This window comes from Bidens hawaiensis, unplaced genomic scaffold (genome assembly GCF_021521415.1).
Source record: "Bidens hawaiensis isolate Kalapana, Puna unplaced genomic scaffold, B.hawaiensis_p1.1 tig00007743_1, whole genome shotgun sequence".
Lineage (NCBI taxonomy): Eukaryota > Viridiplantae > Streptophyta > Magnoliopsida > Asterales > Asteraceae > Bidens > Bidens hawaiensis.
In genome coordinates, this window is record NW_027491538.1 from 196,754 (window position 1) to 215,888 (window position 19,135).

Sequence of the window (19,135 nt, forward strand, 5' to 3'; positions counted from 1 at the left end):
ATCTTCCCAATTAGCGTTTTTCTTTCTTTAAATAACAAACAAAAATATACAGTATGTTGATGTTATAAATAAGAAATATAAATTTTATAATTCTATTACCATTTCATCAATTTTTTATACAATTATTCATTCACATATCTGATCTTCATTGTCATTTCTGTCCATATAATAACAAAATCAGGTTTCAGGTACGCACCTAATTTCTTAATCTATCATCCATGATTCTGACGTCATTTTATAAATATATACGATTTAAGGTTTATATTATTAGTAAATAGATTTAATGTGTTTATTTCCTGTTAAACTGTCTGTTATGATGCATCCTTACGTTATATATAGAGATCAATCTTATTTCATCAATGATTATGTTCGATTTTGGGCGTTTACGGTCTTATTCTGTTAGAGCATTTTTGGTAGAGCCACTAACTTTGATTATGAAAACGACATACCAAACCGGTCTGGTTGATATATAGGCCAGACCGGCTAAAATGGTTTATAGTTTAGAATCGTTACTTCTTGTCAACTTTAAAAAAAATGATATGTCTGCTAGTATTTTACATTTACATATCAAGTATTACGATTAAACACAAACCAGTTTTAACGAGAGAAGTATAAGAAACATTGGTTGAATTATGCAAACACAAGAGTGATTATTAATTTATTATTACGTGCTTTGAGTTAGAGTAATAATAGTATTAATATAATTACTCTAATGTTTGTTACATTTCTCATGTTAAAAAAGTTGTTTATATCACATCCTGCCCACTACATATCAATATGCATATCTATGTTAAATGATCTTTGGCATAGTGGTACCAAAATATTAGAAAAACGAGTCATTCATAAAAATGGTTAGGATTTAAGTTTCGTAATAAAACTAAAATGTAGATTTTGAACTACACTCAGAGAGCGTCCGAGTTAGTCATTAAAAAAATCTACTCTATGAAAATATAATAAAAATAATAATAATAATAATAATAATAGTAGTAGTAGCAAATGACAGGTTATGTTTATATGGTTGATTTCAAGTTATAGATTACGAACCGAACTGTTAAACTGGTTTCCCAAACTGTGAACCGAACCGCTTATAAATCTCAAACCAAAAGTACATGTTTACCTCGGTTTAGTTGGTTTTAACGGTTTTACGTTTATGAATAACCAATACTTATTTGTGGTTATACGAGAAAAATCATTACTGAAGCTGTTTTAGGGATGAAATGTGAAATTTTACTAATTTTGTTGAAGTAATTTAATTAGATATGGAAGAAACTGTGTTTACATCTGCTATAGAAGGAATGAAGCATATGAAGTCTGATCATGATGAAATCTTGACCAAACCATTCTTGGATGTCTGCAAAATGTTGTTGCCGATTCTAGGTGCACACTTGTGCTATTATCACTTCTTGTTCGATAATGTAGCTACCTAGAAAACCTTGTCACTTGTAGTTTGGTTTCATAACATGTTTTCGAGTCTTACAAGATTTCGTTTGTTTAAAATCAGATAAATTTGGAGCTGCCATGGCTGTTGTGAAATCAGATATAAGTGGAAACATCACGGTATGTTTTCCAATTTTATGTATATTGGTTTCTTTAGCCTTTAAGAATCTAGTGGTCTTTAGGAGATAATAAGTCTAAAACCACTAGTTTGAACATTTAGTCTCTGTGAAGTTTGGTGACCAGGATTGATAAACACAAAACAAAAATTTAGGTCCTAAGCTCGATCCTTGTAATTCTCATTACAATTCTTAAACTCACAATGATATAACCCACAAGCTCGGGTATATATACTAGTTTGAAATGAAAACCTAATTAGAATAGAATACAAACTTCTTATCATACTCAAATACTAATTAGTAAAAACATATTTAAACAATAATTAATAAATAAATTTCTTGTTGTCCAAGTCATTGGCTCGACATGTTCACCAAGTAATTTATTCCATGTAAACCAAGTTATGTGCTCAATCTGATAAACAATACACCAACTCATCATAGGCTCGATGAGTTGATCCAACGGAAATTACGTCCAACAACTTGCACATTGCAGGCAATGTTATAATGTTATAGTTGATCACATTGGTTAGCAAACAAAGTATTATTGGGGTCCGTGATATTCCTTTAACAGGGTCGTATGTATAAAAGAAAAAAAACTTCCTTCATTGTTGCAATAATTACGTGGTTGTAATTTTTACTTGTAGAGACTGGATTCTAAGTATTCAGAAAATCCAACGAGATTCAACTACTTATATGCTCTTGTACAAGCTGAACTCGAAACAAAAACCACAAAGAATTCATCAAGTTGTACAAACGGGCTTCTTTGGTTGACAAGGTATCATTTTCTTACCTAGTTTCGACATAAATGCTACATATTTTATAACACCTTAGGCATATCGCACACAAGTTGTGATCCGAAAGTTGTTGGATACGTCCTAAATAAATAGTTAAGTATGTAATAAAAAACCAACCTTAAGTTTATTGAGCAAACAAACAATATTAATTGGAATGGATTTCAAGATCATGTTACATATTGTTAGCTTGTATTTTTGTAGAGCAATGGATTTTTTAGTGGAGCTTTTCCGTAACTTATACCAACATCAGGACTGGACGATGCAGCAAGCTTGCAACGACTCCTATGGCAAGACTTTGAAGAAATGGCATGGTTGGATAGCAAGTTCTAGTTTTACGGTAAGTTAATTTCACTTCATTAATTTTTATCATCGATTATAACGCGTGTATTGTATAAACTTCCACATGTAGGTTGCCATCAAGTTGGTTCCCGATAGAAAGAAGTTCATGGAGGTCATTGCAAGCAAGGGAGATACATATGCAGATATGGATAAATTTTGTGATTCGTTTTCACCGGTTCTGGCTCAGATTCATAAGTTCCTAGTAAGTCATGTCTCTATTTGTTTAACAAAACCAAAGGTCCTTTTTAGTGGTAACAGTTGTGTCGTGTTGTAGTTGGCGGTTTAATTATTATAATAGAACACGCTCCATATTTTTATTTGTGTAAAAAAATATCAATCCTAACCTACACACAGTTAAAATCATGCTATCTGAATGCAACCCGCTTAACTTATTTATTTAAACGTGGCATACAGGTTGGTGGGTAATAATCAAGTTTTAAACGTGTTAATCAGGTTAGCTGACTATAAAAATAGATTAAACAAGTCAAAAACGTGTCGACCTGATTAACTAATCAAGCTAACCTGTTTAATTAACAAGTTACACATGTTAAATGGTTTACTTATGACAACCTTTTGTGTCGTGTCGAAAACTTTGCACCCTAAGTTTTGTCACTTTGATTTCATATAGCACTCATGTGGCGTGGATTCTATGAAGGCAGCATGATGAAAGAAATCTCAGTGGGAGTTTTTATGTCACCTTATTGGCCCAGTGCGTTTATCTTTTGTTTGCATCATTTTTGTTAACAATTCCATTGTTTTTTACTACTATATTTACTATTGTATTAGAAATTTATATTATATACGTATCCAGACTTTATTGTTTTCTTCGTTGTCCATGTACCGGTAAACAACCTAAAATAATAGGATGTCATGAACGAATAACTAAAAGAGACAACGTCACGTTTCCTTATCATTTTTAGCATCATTAAATATTTATCTGACGTGATAAACTCGAAAGTTCAGGCTCAAGCAATGCTTGAGTAGGATATATAGGATGTGAGAGTGGCAAACGTAAAATCGATGAAATACACCAAAACATAATATAAATCAAGCGTGAATAAATTTAAACGATGTTGTGGATAACATGTTAATACCCTCGAATAGTTATTGACATACCCTTCTCTTTAGTCGTTAACATGTTTCATTGTGTTATATCAAGTTACTAACATTAAAAAACATACATATTGATCAATAAAATCAAAGTTCGTAGAAACTGAAGTAGAAAGCCCAAGGGATATAACATGGTAATAAGTTTCCTCCCCTCTATCCTAGAGGGCTAGGGTATAAATTTTACAAGACAAAAAACTTGGAGTAGAAGCAGAAAAACTTTGAGGGGTAATGATTTCTAGATGTATTAAGCTTTACATCATACTCGCTTATATAAGGAGGTTTGGTTTAAAATTAGTAGGTAATATCAGATTTTGAAGATTAACGGAACGTGATATGATCATATATATTGATAAAGATTAATATATATTAATTAAGTTTATATTTTATTTAGTTTCCTTATTATACGTTAATTGTGTTTCCTTATTGTTTACCTTTTCCTATTTTATGTGTTTTCTTTTCCTATAAATTGTAATCGTTTCAATAAGAAAAATAATAAGAAAATTTGTCTCAAGTTTGGTTTCTGTTCTTCTCTTTTGTTCTTGGAGCCTAACCCACTCTACGGGTATATCAGGAGATTGACCATCTCGAATCGGTCTCTATCAGAGCGATGGTTAACTAAAAAACAAGTAAACATGTGTTAATAGCATCCATGATTGACACGTGTTACAGTTAAAACAGAATCAAATAGAAACATGGAAATTAGATAGAAATACTAAATTGAGGCTCTAGAAGTAGAAACAGGAGCCTCGAAGTTCAATAAACCGCCATTACAGTTTGTCAAAGCGTCCAATTCTATGAGCTACTTTCGTCAATTCTATACAGTTCGAGATTATAAACCATTTTAAGTTTAGTTATTTTTAGCAATTTCATTTTCTATATAAGGGTAGGTTATTTTCGGATTATCTCCAAAGCTAATACCCAATTTACAGTTTCCGAATAACCCCTTGAGTTTATTAATAATATTATTTTTTTAAAACATCTCAATATTTTCATTCCCTCTCTTGTAATTGATGTGACAACGATCAAGACGAAACCCATGCATATAACACAAGTACTTAAATTAAATATATGTATAAATCAACACCAAAATTAATTAAAAAACAAAAATAAAACTTTGGGCACCAAAATATGGGTTTTGTACATTTATGTCCTTGAATTTTAGTGGCCCCTTAAAATCTGGGGCCATTCATGGCTAATATTCATTGGCAACCTTGGCAAATATATCCAAACTTCCAATTTACTAAATTTTATTCTTTATGTTTTTAATAATGATATTTTTCTTTAAACACACTTTTGTCCCTCAAATTTTGTTACCATTTTCTTGTTGGGAACGATCATCTTGGTCATTGCTTCCCATCATCTCATGTTCCAATTCCTTGTAATAATTTTATAAAAATTTGTTATTAAACCGTGCATATAGATAGATTCATTCACACATAACAATCTTCATAGTTAAAGATGAAAACCTTTCTATGATCAAATTCAAAGACGGGTCTACGTGCTTAATTTCTGGTGTTGTTAATCATTCACGAATCGAATAGCCTTTATGAGCAAGGCCATGAAAGGTCTATTAAAAGGCCTACGTTACATCTCTGAAATTTTTGGTATATATACTTTTGTAATGTGTGATTATGGCTTTGAACTTTTGATTGTAATTATTTTGTTTTAATTCACGAATTCGCTGGACTGACAGAGGCCGATAATGAAAAAGAACCCGAAATACAAATTGGTGCGCCCACGGATGTTAAACATGTTGCCCACATTGGTTGCGATGGCCCGTCTTCTAATGCTCCTACTTGGGTAATTCCCGGTCTATTTTATAACACTTAACATATGTTAGATGTCATTGCCAATATGTCATGAGGTTGTTCTTACTTGAGTCTTGTTTTATGTGGTACGCGTACGATAGATGAATGAGTTTCAAGGTGATGGCGATGGTGGATCAAAAGGTACATTTGTTTTGCTAATGAAAGATCTAAACATCATTAAGCATTATACTTATCCAAAAACATGCCTTTAACATACTTCTTGTGTGCACCTTCAAAATTTTTGAATTTAATATCGTTTATTGCACGATATATAGATTCGGGAACTTCAAATCGTCATGGCAAGTCGAAGCAATCCAAGAAACAAGCTTCTAGCAAGAGCACGACTAGTGACAATGAAGCAAGTCGTGCAAGGCGGTCCAAAGCCTCAACTGCGGGAACAGAGTCGCCTTCACAAGACTCGGCAGCGAAAAAGAATAGGAGGAAAAAGAGAACATCAACCAAAGATCCATCTGGCTCTAATGCGGATGAATAAGGCCAACGAGAGAGCATTTTGTGAATATGACCATCCGTGAAACATACCATGTTTTTTTAAACATCTTTAAATGATACTTAACAAATTTATATCGCTTTATAGGACCGAAAGTTGTTTTTATGTATAAACCATTAGTTGGTGCTCGTCACACTTTGTAAACTTTTTTATCTTGTGCACACATGCAACAATGAGAATTGTAGCATTTTGGTCCATTCTAGTAGTAGTCATATACAACATACCAATGCTTGATTTATATTATGCTTGTTTAACTGTTTTTATTGTGCAACTCGTTCAACACTATAAAACTCCAAACCATAACCGGACTAGCCGGTATGGAACCTGGGAAGCCTAGAAGAGTGAATCTGGGGACTGGACAACATAGTGCATTCGGTTTTAGGTTGTTATTGGTTCGGTCGGTCAGGTTAACCGGTTGGACCAAGACAGAATTCTAGGCTTGAAATGAGGCTGACAAGTTTTTGGGCTTCTTAATTGATGGACTAAAATTGTACACATGGTTATGTCATTTTTAGTTTTTAAGTTACATATGATAGTTTTTATGTTTTAATGATATCACAAAACGTAAATTGATATCAACTACTGTTTTACCCGGCGCTTTGCGCCAGGCAGGTCGGATTTGTTTATGTACCTGCGTTTTGCAGTGGTGCACTAATGTGTGGTTGGTTGATTAACATATAAAATATTAAAGTATTAAAGACATTTATTCGGTCGATAAAACCTGAGCCATAGACATAAAACGTTAACAAATTATAATTATAACTATTATAATAATGGTAATAATAATATAAAATATTCATACAAGTCTTCCTTCAAAACAAATAAAAGAATTTCCAAAATGGGCCAACCCCTGCTAAGAAGAAGATCCAAACCACCAGTGTTTTACATAATAGAACATCAACCATCAAACCAACATATCATATTGGTTAACCTCTCAAATAATTTATTTAAAACCTAAAACATCAAGCTAAATTTTGTGACACCAACCACCACTTTTGCTATATATAGATAATTGAAAAACATAAAAGAAATATTAAAAGTAAGATAAACAAACTTAAAGGTCGTTTGAGAATCTTCGCCGTTTAAAATTTGGACCCATTTTCGGGTCAATCCTTTAAGGTGGTCGGTGGTGTTCAATGATAGTTTTAAATATTCCTTCTTTTATTTGGATTTCTTTTACTTGGCGGGAAAACTTTCTTAACCTTGCCAACATTTTATCTAGTCTATCGTCGTGTGCTAAAGATTTTGTAGCCCGTTTTGCCTTTTGTTTTGTCCCTCCTAATTAGATGTCGTGATAACCAGTCGTTCTATCCTTTTCTAATAAGTTGACAACGCGATGTAAATAAAGATCCCCGGCTTATTTGAATTGCCGCCATAAACAAAATACAACCAGTCGTTCGATCCTTTTCTAATAAGTTCACAACCAATGTTTTGTGAATAGTTAAACGAATGGAGTTTCCCTGCTTGTGTTTGTTTGTTAACAATATGAACATGTTCGTGTTTGTTTATTTTCGTTCGCTAATAGTAACGTAAACTATCATAAACTAACGAAACACAACTGGACATAGACGGACGAACATAATTGAGCTAACACCAATTGAGAGTAAATGTGATCATCAATATGTTGAGCCTAGGAATTAAGTAAAACTAGACTAAATTGTAATTGTGATATTTTATTTTTTAAATAAATTAGACTAAATGGTAATGGGCCTACAGATTTAAATGAATATGCACAAGAACAAACTTAAACAAATGTCAACTAACGAACATAAATAAACGTAGACATCTGTTCATGTTCATTTGTTTACATAAACGAACAGAAAAAATGTTGTCTGTGTTTGATCATTCATTAAATAAACAACTTCCCGTTCTGTCGAACGAACACGTCGTTTACATGCTTATATTCTTTCATTTGGTTTGCCTCGTTACAGTAAGTTTGTTTACATTTTCTTCATCTATTGAATACATATTTATTAAATCATTTTTGATATTTTCCTATACAGAGTAAGTTCATAAGAAGCCGAAGGGAACAACGGTGTATTATGCACATCGGATTCCATAATCGTGTTAGACTTACGTCATCCAGCTGGCATCGGTTTCAAGGTTTTTTCTAAACATGTTGTATGTAGTTCGGGCTTGTTTGTATTTGATGCATTGAAAATTTGAAAGATGATGGCTCGAGAAGTGGTCGTGGAAGTGGTCAAAATGTTAAACAGACTATCGGGCCTGATAACTTATATTGTCCTTCGTTCGACTTTTTTGAATCACGGGCTCTGCTTATATCAAGTGACCGCCCTGCGATTTCAAAGTACTTGGCTTAGTAACCATTACTTATGGTTTTGATTTTATGTAATATATTTGACATTTCCATGTGTTATGGAACTTGAAACTTAATACATGACAATTCGGATCTGTTTTTTAATTAAAATCGGGCCAATTTCGGTTTATTTAGTCTCCAAACAAGTAATATTGTCAAATCATAAATAATTAAATCTTGCAAGTTACAACACTCTTAAATACGGGCACCGTTACCTTTTTCTGTTTGTTTTGTTTTAAACTCTTAGATAGCACCAAATAACATAGGAAACTCAGCTAATTAACTTGCCTTCTGTGCTGGCCTATGTGTAACACTTTACAATGTATGTGTGCGCGTGTGCATATATATATATATATATATATGGACATAACAACCTTAAAAAGAGATGTTATTGAAGGATTAATCTTGAATTATTAGTAAAGTTAAGGGTTTATATTGTTAAGTTATAATTTAGGTATTTGAATTGTAGTAGGTTTAGGAAAGGTATGTCTTGGAGAGCAAGTTAAGTAGGTCTATATAAATATGGTCTAGATTATTAGTTTTATTTGTGAGAGTTGAGATAGAGAGTTAAGAGAGAGTCAAGGAGTCTCATCTCCATGTACATTTGATAAGTTCGTGAAGTTCGTTTGTTATGTTCGTTTGATATATGAAAAGAGTCGAGGGTTGTCACCCCAATATATCGTGTTCGTTTGTTTGATAAGTTCGTTTGATTCGATTGTTTGATCTGCCTGGGCCAACAATTATGTGATCATTATTTTGTTAGTGTCAGTGATGAACATTAGCCACCACCACCCACAGTCTAAATGGTCCACAGATTTCTGTGACTGTGTCAGCAATCCGGCTACATGTAAGTAACTGCCACTCATCTCTATATAATATGTTTGGTTTGGTTCTACGAATGAGTATGGTATCAAACTATCAATGAATGGTTTGCAGGTTTCATAACATGTTGTCTTCCATGTGTTACCTTTGGTCAGATTGCAGAGATGTTGGATGAGGGTCAAAGTTGTAAGTAACTAATAAACGTATCATTTGTTATATCCTCATTGTCAAATTTGTAGTACGTATTTGCTCGGGTTTTTAAATTCAGGTTCGGTGCCTGATTTGATTTGCAGATGAGAAAATTTGAAACATAATAACGAATTTGGTCATGAGAATTTATTGAAAGCATATTTAAAATATAAAACAATACCGAGCTAAAGAGAACGTAATGTATGTTAAAATGTGTTTTATTTTTAGATTTGTAGAATTTTTTCTATGATTGCATATGATAAAAGTTTAAAAATAGATCTAAAAAGTAAAAATGTTCGTCGGTCAACTCAACTGTTTTGACTTGTAATCCAACCCGGTTTGGTTCTATATGCAGCGTGTGCGGCTCAAGGCTGCATCTACTGCGTTTTATGGTTAGTTTCATGCCATTGGGTCTACGCGTGCATGTTTAGAGAAAAACTTCGAGCCAAGTATGGTTTGCCGCCAGACCCTTTTAACGATTGTTGTGTTCACTGTTGTTGCCATGGTTGTGCCCTTTGTCAAGAGCATGCTGAGCTCATGCACCGAGGGCTCGATCCAACTATAGGTTGGTTAGTTCTATATATTTCAAGATTTGGTCCGAATTGTGTTGGTATTTGAAGAGGTAGGTCCCAGCAGAGCCCAGTTGGTACCGCAAGACTCACCTTGAACAGGGACGTCTGCGCAAAGGCCATCTGCTTCCGCAGGACCCACCATGCACAGAGAACCTTACGCGCAGTACGCAAGCTGTACACGCAGGGAAAGCCTCCCAATGGTGAAGTACCCCGCCTGTTCCCGCAGTTGCGGATACAAGCCATCAGGGAAGGCTACCCGCAGACAGCAGGGCTACACGCACAAGACAATAGATACTTCAGTAGTCACACGAAGGAATGAGCAAGAAGGGAACAATCCCGCCAAAATGAGCCAGTCCGTATGATTCTGAAAGATCTTCTGTACTATACCTACCAAGGTATGGATAGGACAGACAATCTGACCAGAACAGCCCATGAGCCAATCATAGGGTGACAGCTCACCGATAACAGTACGAGGAGGAGCACCCTCTAGTACTGTTTGTCACTATTAGCCGCTGCCTACTCACCAACCCTTACTGCAGGGCATGCGCAGCCTACAGTTGGTGAAATAGTGTTACTGTTGGCCGTAACCTATTCACCAACCAGCATGGCCTGCGTATAATCCACAGTAGGTAGGACGTGCATAATCTACAGTTGGAGGAATAGTGCAGCCGACATAGTTACTGTTGGCCGTAACCTATCCACCAACCAGTATGGCCTGTGCATAGTTCACTGTTGGTAGAACAGGAATACTATTCAGCCGGCTATACCTTCTAACCTACCTTCGGCTATAAATACTCCAACATCTTGGAATGGTAGGATCATCTGCTATCCAGTTATCTAGCAATCTCTTAATATACACTTATATTCAGAGCAATCTAGTCTGATTCTCACGCCGGAGGGTGGTCACAAGGAGGAACCCCCCCCCTTCTCAGTGACGAGCTTACGGTGTTTGTTTTGCAGGTCTCCTGAAGAACAGCCTTCTCAGTTAGATCTCATCCGTGGGAAACATTACTTAACCCCCCAGATTATCTATAATCTGTCCAGGGTTCACTTAGTGTTTCTTCATTGGCGCCATCCGTGCATAAAAGCTAGAACTATTTTAGTTTTTTCACAATTTCTGAAGAAATGGTTAACGTTACTCCGGTCCAAAGGCCAGTAACCGACCAAGAAACCCCGGTAACAACCCCAGCAACTGGGGGGAACACCGGCGGTTATACAATCCTTACGAACACTACTCCGACTACCAAAGCCGGAGCAAGTGCAGTAAATATTCCACTGGTGTCCACCGACACCCAGTTGGAAAAACGAACAAGGGCCCCTCGCCAAACACTAGATCAAGTGAAGGCATGGGCCGAAGCACGGCAAAGAGAATTCCAAGCCGAATTGGATGAACGCTTGCGTTCAGCTCAACAGGCTGACGAATTCGGCAGTACTCGCCAACACCTCAATATGAGCAGTGACTGCGAGTACTCAGACGAGTTAGAGTCCGATACCGACGCGAACCCTCGCCATAAGGCGAAAGGGAAGCGTAAGGAAACGGACGTCCAACAAAAAAGGAATTTTGGGGAAGCTTTTAAACCAATCGCGGAGAGAAACCCGCGTGACTTCTCCAAAACCTTTAGACCAACTGCTACAAATGCAGGAAAGTCAAAATTCGCAAGGGACATTGCGGAAGCAATCGCCCCGAGAAGTGCCAAACAGATGTCCAACATTGGCACCTATGATGGTCTATCCGACCCGGACGACCATTTGAACAGGTTCATTGCGGGGGCTACCGTCAGCAACTGGACGGAACCCACGTGGTGCTACATGTTCCAGATGACTCTGGTCGGAGCGGCAAGGGCATGGTTCGATCGTTTACCGATCCACCACATATATGACTGAGCGGACTTTCAGAACAAGTTCAGCCAGCACTTTAGCCAACAGAGGAAGTACACTGAAGAGCAGTGGACGATCCTCAATTGCGTGAGAGAGGAGGATGAATCTTTACTAGACTTCATCACCCGCTTCAACTCCAAAAAGCTAAGTCTCGGCAACATAAGTGAGGATCTGGTTCGCGCCGCCTTCATCCAAGGCGCCGAATACCCAGAACTTATCCGCACATTGACGGGTAAGGATGGCATGCCATCAACTTGGGATGCCATCATGACGGCGGCAAAGCGCTTTGCCGAGACGGAAAAGCAACTGGGAAGGGATCTTTCCCAGAGTACACACCTCTACACGCAGAGGACAAGGGAGAACAACGTTAGGACCGCCCGGCAGAACAAAAAGAGGCGGCTAGGTATTTGGCAGTCAAGGGTAAACTTTGACACCTCATCCAGCTCTCGCCCTCTTGTTGGCGGAAGGGACAACACACACCCTTCAAACCGAAAAAACCGGTGGACGCCACTCACCAAGAGCGTCACGGAGATATTTGCCACGGAAAAATTGCCATGGCCAAAAGCCCCATTGATCCGGCAGAAACCTAATGCGGATCAAAGCAAGTCCTGTGATTTCCACGGGACAAAGGGTCATGGTACTGAAGAGTGCACATCCTTGAAAGACATTGTTGAAGCATTTGTCAAGGATGGAAGACTTGCACATCTCGTGGCATCAATCAGGAAGGGAGGAAGGAGTGACAACCGGTACAGAGGTAACGGACGAAAGCCCGTCGATATCAGCATCAACATGGTTCATGGCAAGGTCGGAGGAAGAAAAAGACGAATGACAGAACCATGCGCGTGGAAGGAAGCTGAGGTGCGCTTCCCGCGAGTGCCAGGAGGCCCCAGCAAAGAAGGCCCCATCGTCATCAAAAGCCAGCTGGGGCATTACATCACTTCCCGCAGTTCTTCGTCAACAGTGATGTACAGGCAGTTCGTCAACAGCAAAGAGGATGTGGACTTTGACAAGCTGGATGTACAGGCAGTTCTTTGACAAGAAGGCCCCAGCAAAGAAGGCCCCATTGACAACGGCGCTTCGTCAACAGTGATGTACAGGCAGTTCTTTGACAAGCTGGATGATGAAGACAAAGAACGCCTGGAAACGGTCTACGCTTCAATGGAAGGGTTTGACGGCAGTACAGAAACCCCCCTGGGTATCCTATCTTTCCCCGTCACTCTTACAGATGGAAAACACTCCCGCACAGAGGATGTGGACTTTGTCGTGATGAGGAAGCCACACCACACGTACGACATCCTCTTCGGGAGAGACGGGATGGCAAGATTCAACGCCGTGGTATCTTCAGTCCACGGCATGATGGGGTGGCCAACAGCTGAGGGTGTGGCGATGATCACTGGCATTCCCCAGGTATGCATCGCATCTGTCTCATCTAAACCCAAACCAAAGATGGCTAAACCAACCATCACCGAACCGGAAAAATGGGCCTTCAATGGCAAATACCCCGACCAGGCCGTTACAATTGGACCAACAATCGTTGATCCCACCCGCACCTTACTCAAACGCCTACTGCAGAAAAACGCTGACATCTTTGCGTGGACACCAGCTGACATGACTGGTGTACCCCGAAGTAAGGCGGAGCATAAGCTCAAGTGCGATCCGGCTGTTACGCCAGTCGTACAAAAGCGCAGAGTAATGGGGCCTGAACAAACTAACGCGTGTAGAACCCAAGTCAAGGAACTCCTTGACGCAGGCATCATACGCGTTAGTAGATATCAAACATGGGTTGCAAATCCCGTAATGGTACCGAAGAATGACAAACAATGGCGCATGTGCATAGATTTCAAAGATTTGAACAAAGCATGCCCCAAAGATTGTTATCCGTTACCAGAAATTGATCTTAAGGTGGATTCGTTGGCACCATTTCGCCTTAAATGCTTCTTGGATGCGTATAAGGGGTACCATCAAATCCACATGGCCGTAGATGACCAGGACAAAACCGCGTTTCGGACGCCCGATGGTACATTTTGTTATAAAATGATGCCCTTCGGACTTAAGAATGCAGGGTCCACGTACCAACGCCTGATGGACAAAGAGTTTCATGCCCAAATCGGGAGAAACTTGGAAGTCTATATGGATGATTTGGTCATCAAAAGCCCCGAGCTAGAAGCGATGTTGAAAGACATTGAAGAAACTTTCAACACGCTCAGAAAGATAAACATGAAGCTCAACCCGAGCAAGTGTTCATTTGGGATGGAAGAAGGGAAGTTCTTGGGAGTCATTGTTACTAAAGATGGCTTCAGAGCGAACCCTGAAAAGGTCGAAGCCATTGTTAAAATGGAATCACCTACCACCATCAAACAGGCTCAGACACTGAACGGACGACTAGTCGTACTTAATCGCTTTTTGGCAAACCATGCAGATAAGTCGTTTCCTTTCGTGTCAACATTAAGAAACTGCTTAAAGAAAACGCACTTCCGCTGGACACCAGAAGCGGAAGCAGCTTTTCAGGAGATTCGGTCACGCCTGATCGAACTCCCAACACTTACAGCACCACAAGCGGGAGAGGAGTTAATCCTATACCTTTCCGCAACAGATAGAGCAACCGGGGCAGTACTGCTAACAGAACGAAAAGGCATCCAGATGCCAATCTATTATGTTAGCCGTGTACTAACAGACGTAGAAACCCGGTACTCTACCCTCGAAAAATTAGTCTTAGCACTTATACACGCTTCACGCAGGTTAAGACGATATTTCCAGGGCCACCCAATCACCATTCTCACCAACTTCAAACTCTCAAACGTTCTAGGCAAACCCGAATTATCGGGACGTCTAGCCAAATGGGCAATTGAATTGGGAGAATATGCAATTAAGTACAGGCCAAGACCAGCCATAAAAGGCCAGGTCCTGGCCGATTTTATTGCAGAAGTCCCTGCTACGCGGGAGAAAGAGTGCCAGGAGGAGGCTCAACCCTCCCCAGCACAGGACATCAACGATATCTGGCGACTCTATACTGATGGAGCAGCCAACAACGAGGGTTCAGGCGCAGGGTTAAAATTAACCAACCCAGCGGGCCAAGAATATACTTACGCTATTCGGTTGGATTTCCCAAGTACGAATAACGAAGCCGAATACGAAGCATTCTTGGCCGGATTGAGAATTGCGCGTAAAATGGGAGTGAAAAACTTGGAAGCCCACGTGGATTCCATGCTGGTGGCCAACCAAATAAATGGGACGTACACGGCTGTGAACGACACAATGGCCCTGTACCTCGCCCAGGCAAAAACCCTTATGCGTGATTTTAATGATTGTAAAGTCATACACGTTAAGCGCAGCGAAAACAAATCTGCGGATGCGTTAAGCAAGCTTGCATCACTAGCCTTCACCCACTTGGGGAAGGACATCCGCATTGAACTCCTCGAAGCACCATCAGTCCCGCACAAGGAAATTTGTGTCATCCAAACCGGTACAGAAACGTGGATGACACCAATAATAAATTACCTTGCAGCAGGAACACTACCAGAATCAAAAACACAGGCAAGAAAACTACGCTGTAAAGCACTAAATTATCAACTCATCAATGACAACCTTTACAGACGTAACTTTCTTGGCCCACTTTTAAGATGCGTGGACAACCAAGATGCTGACTACCTCTTAAGGGAAGTACACGAGGGCATCTGTGGAGTTCACGCAGGTCCCCGCGCTGTTGTGGCTAAGCTGAACAATGCGGGATACTTTTGGCCGGGGATGCATATGGATGCACTGGCATACACTAGAAAATGCAGGTCTTGCCAGCTTTACGCACCCAACACGCATCGCCCGAAGAACGAACTTGTTCCAGTCACTTCTTCGTGGCCATTTCAGAAGTGGGCCATCGATGTGACAGGCCCATTTCCCACAGCAGCAGGAAATGTTCAGTTCCTAGTGGTAGCCTTCGATTACTTCACCAAGTGGATAGAAGCAAAACCTTTAGCCCAAACAACCGCAAAACATATCAAAAAATTTATTTGGGAATTTATTATTTGTCGTTTTGGACTTCCACAGAATCTGGTGAGCGATAACGGCACCAACTTTGCTGACAAGAAGCTACAGCAGTGGCTGAAAGAACTTCAAATCACCCACACCTTTACCTCAGTGGCACACCCGCAAGGTAATGGTGAGGTGGAAAGAGCAAACAAGAGCATCGTCGATGGCATAAAGAAAAGACTCTTGAAACACAGATCCGGCTGGGTGGACGAGCTCCCGCACGTCCTTTGGGCAAACAGAACGCTGAAAAAGGCCAGTACGGGGGAAACCCCGTTCAGTCTCACTTATGGCACTGAAGCCATGGTCCCAGTCGAAATTGGTTTACCCTCACCAAGGGTCTTGATCCAGCCAGAGGACAATGATGCGGAAAGACGGTTAGACCTTATGCTAACCGAGGAACGCAGAGACTTAGCCGCAGTGCATGAAGAAAATTACAAACGATAAATGCAAAAGTACTACAACACGCGGGTAAAACTCTGCAACTTCAATGAAGGAGACTACATACTGCGTAACAACGAGGCTTCAAACCAAGAGCGCCCAGGAAAGCTGGCCCCGGTCTGGGAGGGGCCATACATTATCAAAGAAGTCCTGGGAAAAGGCGCATACCGGCTTGAAAGGCTCGATGGCACTCCTATCCCAAGAACATGGAATGGAGCTCAATTACGCAAATGTTATATGTAGATCAATTCCAAACTTGTAAAGAAAAGGCCTAGAGCCACTTCTAATGGAAATGATTCTCCTTACACAATGTGTTGATAGTCTTACCTTTAACTTATGAACTTCCCATGTGCCGGTATTCACCGCACCAATGCGTGAAGAAGTAAGTAGTTGCGTGTGGAAGGCGGCAAAACCCGCATAAACACAACGCTAAAAATGTTAAAAAGTTCAAAGGAAAACCTACACGCAGGTCAGTGGTAAGTAAAGTTTAGCCATCCTTGTAAGTGCAAGTGACGGTCTTACCCGCACAATCACAAGCAAGGAAGCAAAACTTCAACCTATCATCTACCACGTTCAAAGGTTAACTTATTCTGAACACTTAGAAAATTTCAAGGAAAAGATGAGGAAAACTTCCACGCAGGATAAATGTAAGTTTAGCCATCCTACTCAGTGCAAGTGACGGTCCTACCCGCACAATCATGAAAGAGGAAGCAAAAATAAACTTATAATTTACCACGTCAAAAAGTTAACTTATCTAAGTACTAAAGAAATTGCTAAGTGTAAACATGCGTAAAATAAACAAAGGACAAACACATTCTTTATTTCATCAACTTGAATATTACAAACATTGCTGGGTATATACCCGCATACAAAAGAAGTACAAGAGCAAATATCTACGCTAGTGGCGGAAAGGGATCTTTTGGATCATGCTTCAGGACCACTCCCACTTGGACCCGCACCATCGGCATAGTGTGACGGTTCAAGGAAAGCTCTAAGGACAGCAAGCCCATCATCAGCAGCAGCAATTTCATTAACCTTCTCCACCACCGGATGCGGGAAGGCAGCATACTGGTTCACTGCTTGGTCATAAATAGTTTCGGTATCCGCATTATACAAAGGGAAGTTGGAAGGCGGGACGCCTTTCTCAGCAAACCCTAGACCAAGCAGGAAGCCGGTCCGTTCCCCATCCTCATGAGAAGCGTTGAGGGCTGCGCTCATAGCATCGTCGTAAGATGTCTCTGAAAAGACCCGATGCACAACCTACAAAAAATGTACAAGCATAAGAACTTCTATCCTACAAAGGAAAGCGTGACGACATAAAGCTAAAATACCTGAGGCAACGCTTCTCGAAGAAGCCATTCCTTGACAACCAGAGCTTGGGTGCAGGCGTGTTCAGCTTCGTTCTTGTTAAGATTGGCGAGAAGCACATCCTTTGCAGCGGCCTCTTCAACGCCCTTAAGCTTCCGCTCGGTGTGCGCAAGCACACCCCTCTGGTCCAGGATCTCTTGAAGCTTCTTCGCATCCTCCATAGCCAAGGCATCATGAGCCTGTTGAAGAGCCTCTAACTTAGCTTTAAGTTCTTCATTCTCCAGGTGGAGAGGCTCAGCAACAGCTTCAGCCTTGGTGGCCCTCTCGGTCGCGTTCCTCGCAGTCTCCTTAGCTAGCCGAAGCTGTTCGTTAACAGCTTGGGCAGCCTTGGAGCGGGCCTCGAGTCGCGCTTGAACCTCAACCTCGAGGGCCTTGAAGGCCTTCTCCTTCTCCGCAGATGCTGCGGTTAGTTTTTGGTTCTCCTCCCGGAGAGCACGCGCCTGAGATACTTCTTTAACGCGAGCTGCTTTCAACTTGTCGTTTTCACGACAAAGCAGCTCGACGCGTGGCTGCATCCGGGCCAGGAGAACCCGAAGCTCGTTGGTTAGCCTACCCTCCTGGTAGCTAACCATGGCTTCCCCCAACGCACCATGGGGAGCAGCGTGGCGAGCCCAGTCCACGCACTCCACAGGTGTGCGAAGGGTTGTTCCTCGGCGAATGTTCCATCTTGGAACATACACTTCATTGGAATCCGACACTGCAAAAGAAACAAAGCAGTTAGGAAAAGATGATAAAAATTGCATAAAGGACAAAAGAACCCTACGCACCTGTAGGGTCGATCACAGGCCGATAGCCACCGAACCCATCACCTGAACCTAAGGTAAATCCATCCAAAAGGTCAGGCAGATGGGAAGGTAACAAAGATCGGCGAGAAGCCCCGCGCGTACCTGAAGGTCCAGCCGTCGAGGCCGATGGCGGAGGCGGCATGGTTTCCGCCGCAGTCGATGGCGGAGGCATGGTGTCCGCCGCGGACGCCGCCGAGGAGTCAGCAGCAACAGTAACCGCCGGCTCGGTGAACGATGCTGTAAAAATTGCACTCACCGCCGGCGGTGACGTCATCTCGGCTGGAACAGTTGGCTCAAAGGATTGAGCAACTGGACCAGCGGAAGCAGGCGAAGGTGCCTGGGTCGACGCCTCAGGTAGGCTGACCGAGCCTACCGTCATTGGCGGAGAGGTACTCCCCTGCGCTCCACCCTGGAATGCGTCAACATCCACGCCTGCAGAAAGAAGACAAGTGTTAATAAATTTATGAAGTATGATAAATCTACAAAAAGAAGAATGTTTATACTTACGGGTTTTCTTGAGCCTGAACATACGGACGGGCGGGGATGAACCCGATGGAGCCGGTCTCTTGATGCCGGTCACCGTCGTCGTCGGTTCTCCGGAGGTAACAGTCGTAGCCTCCGGAGCAGTGGT

The 19,135-nt window shown here is 40.7% G+C and overlaps 1 protein-coding gene across 1 annotated transcript; it reads left to right on the top strand.

Annotated features, from left to right (window-relative positions):
• Nucleotides 1-1,257: 1,257 nt before the first annotated feature.
• LOC143635930 (glycolipid transfer protein 1-like) lies at nucleotides 1,258-3,987 on the top strand. The gene is made up of 6 exons (XM_077103638.1): nucleotides 1,258-1,377; nucleotides 1,502-1,557; nucleotides 2,198-2,328; nucleotides 2,549-2,684; nucleotides 2,757-2,888; nucleotides 3,315-3,987. Exons 1-6 carry the CDS (start codon nucleotides 1,260-1,262, stop codon nucleotides 3,348-3,350), a joined length of 609 nt encoding a protein of 202 aa, XP_076959753.1. The 5' UTR covers nucleotides 1,258-1,259; the 3' UTR covers nucleotides 3,351-3,987.
• Nucleotides 3,988-19,135: the final 15,148 nt, after the last annotated feature.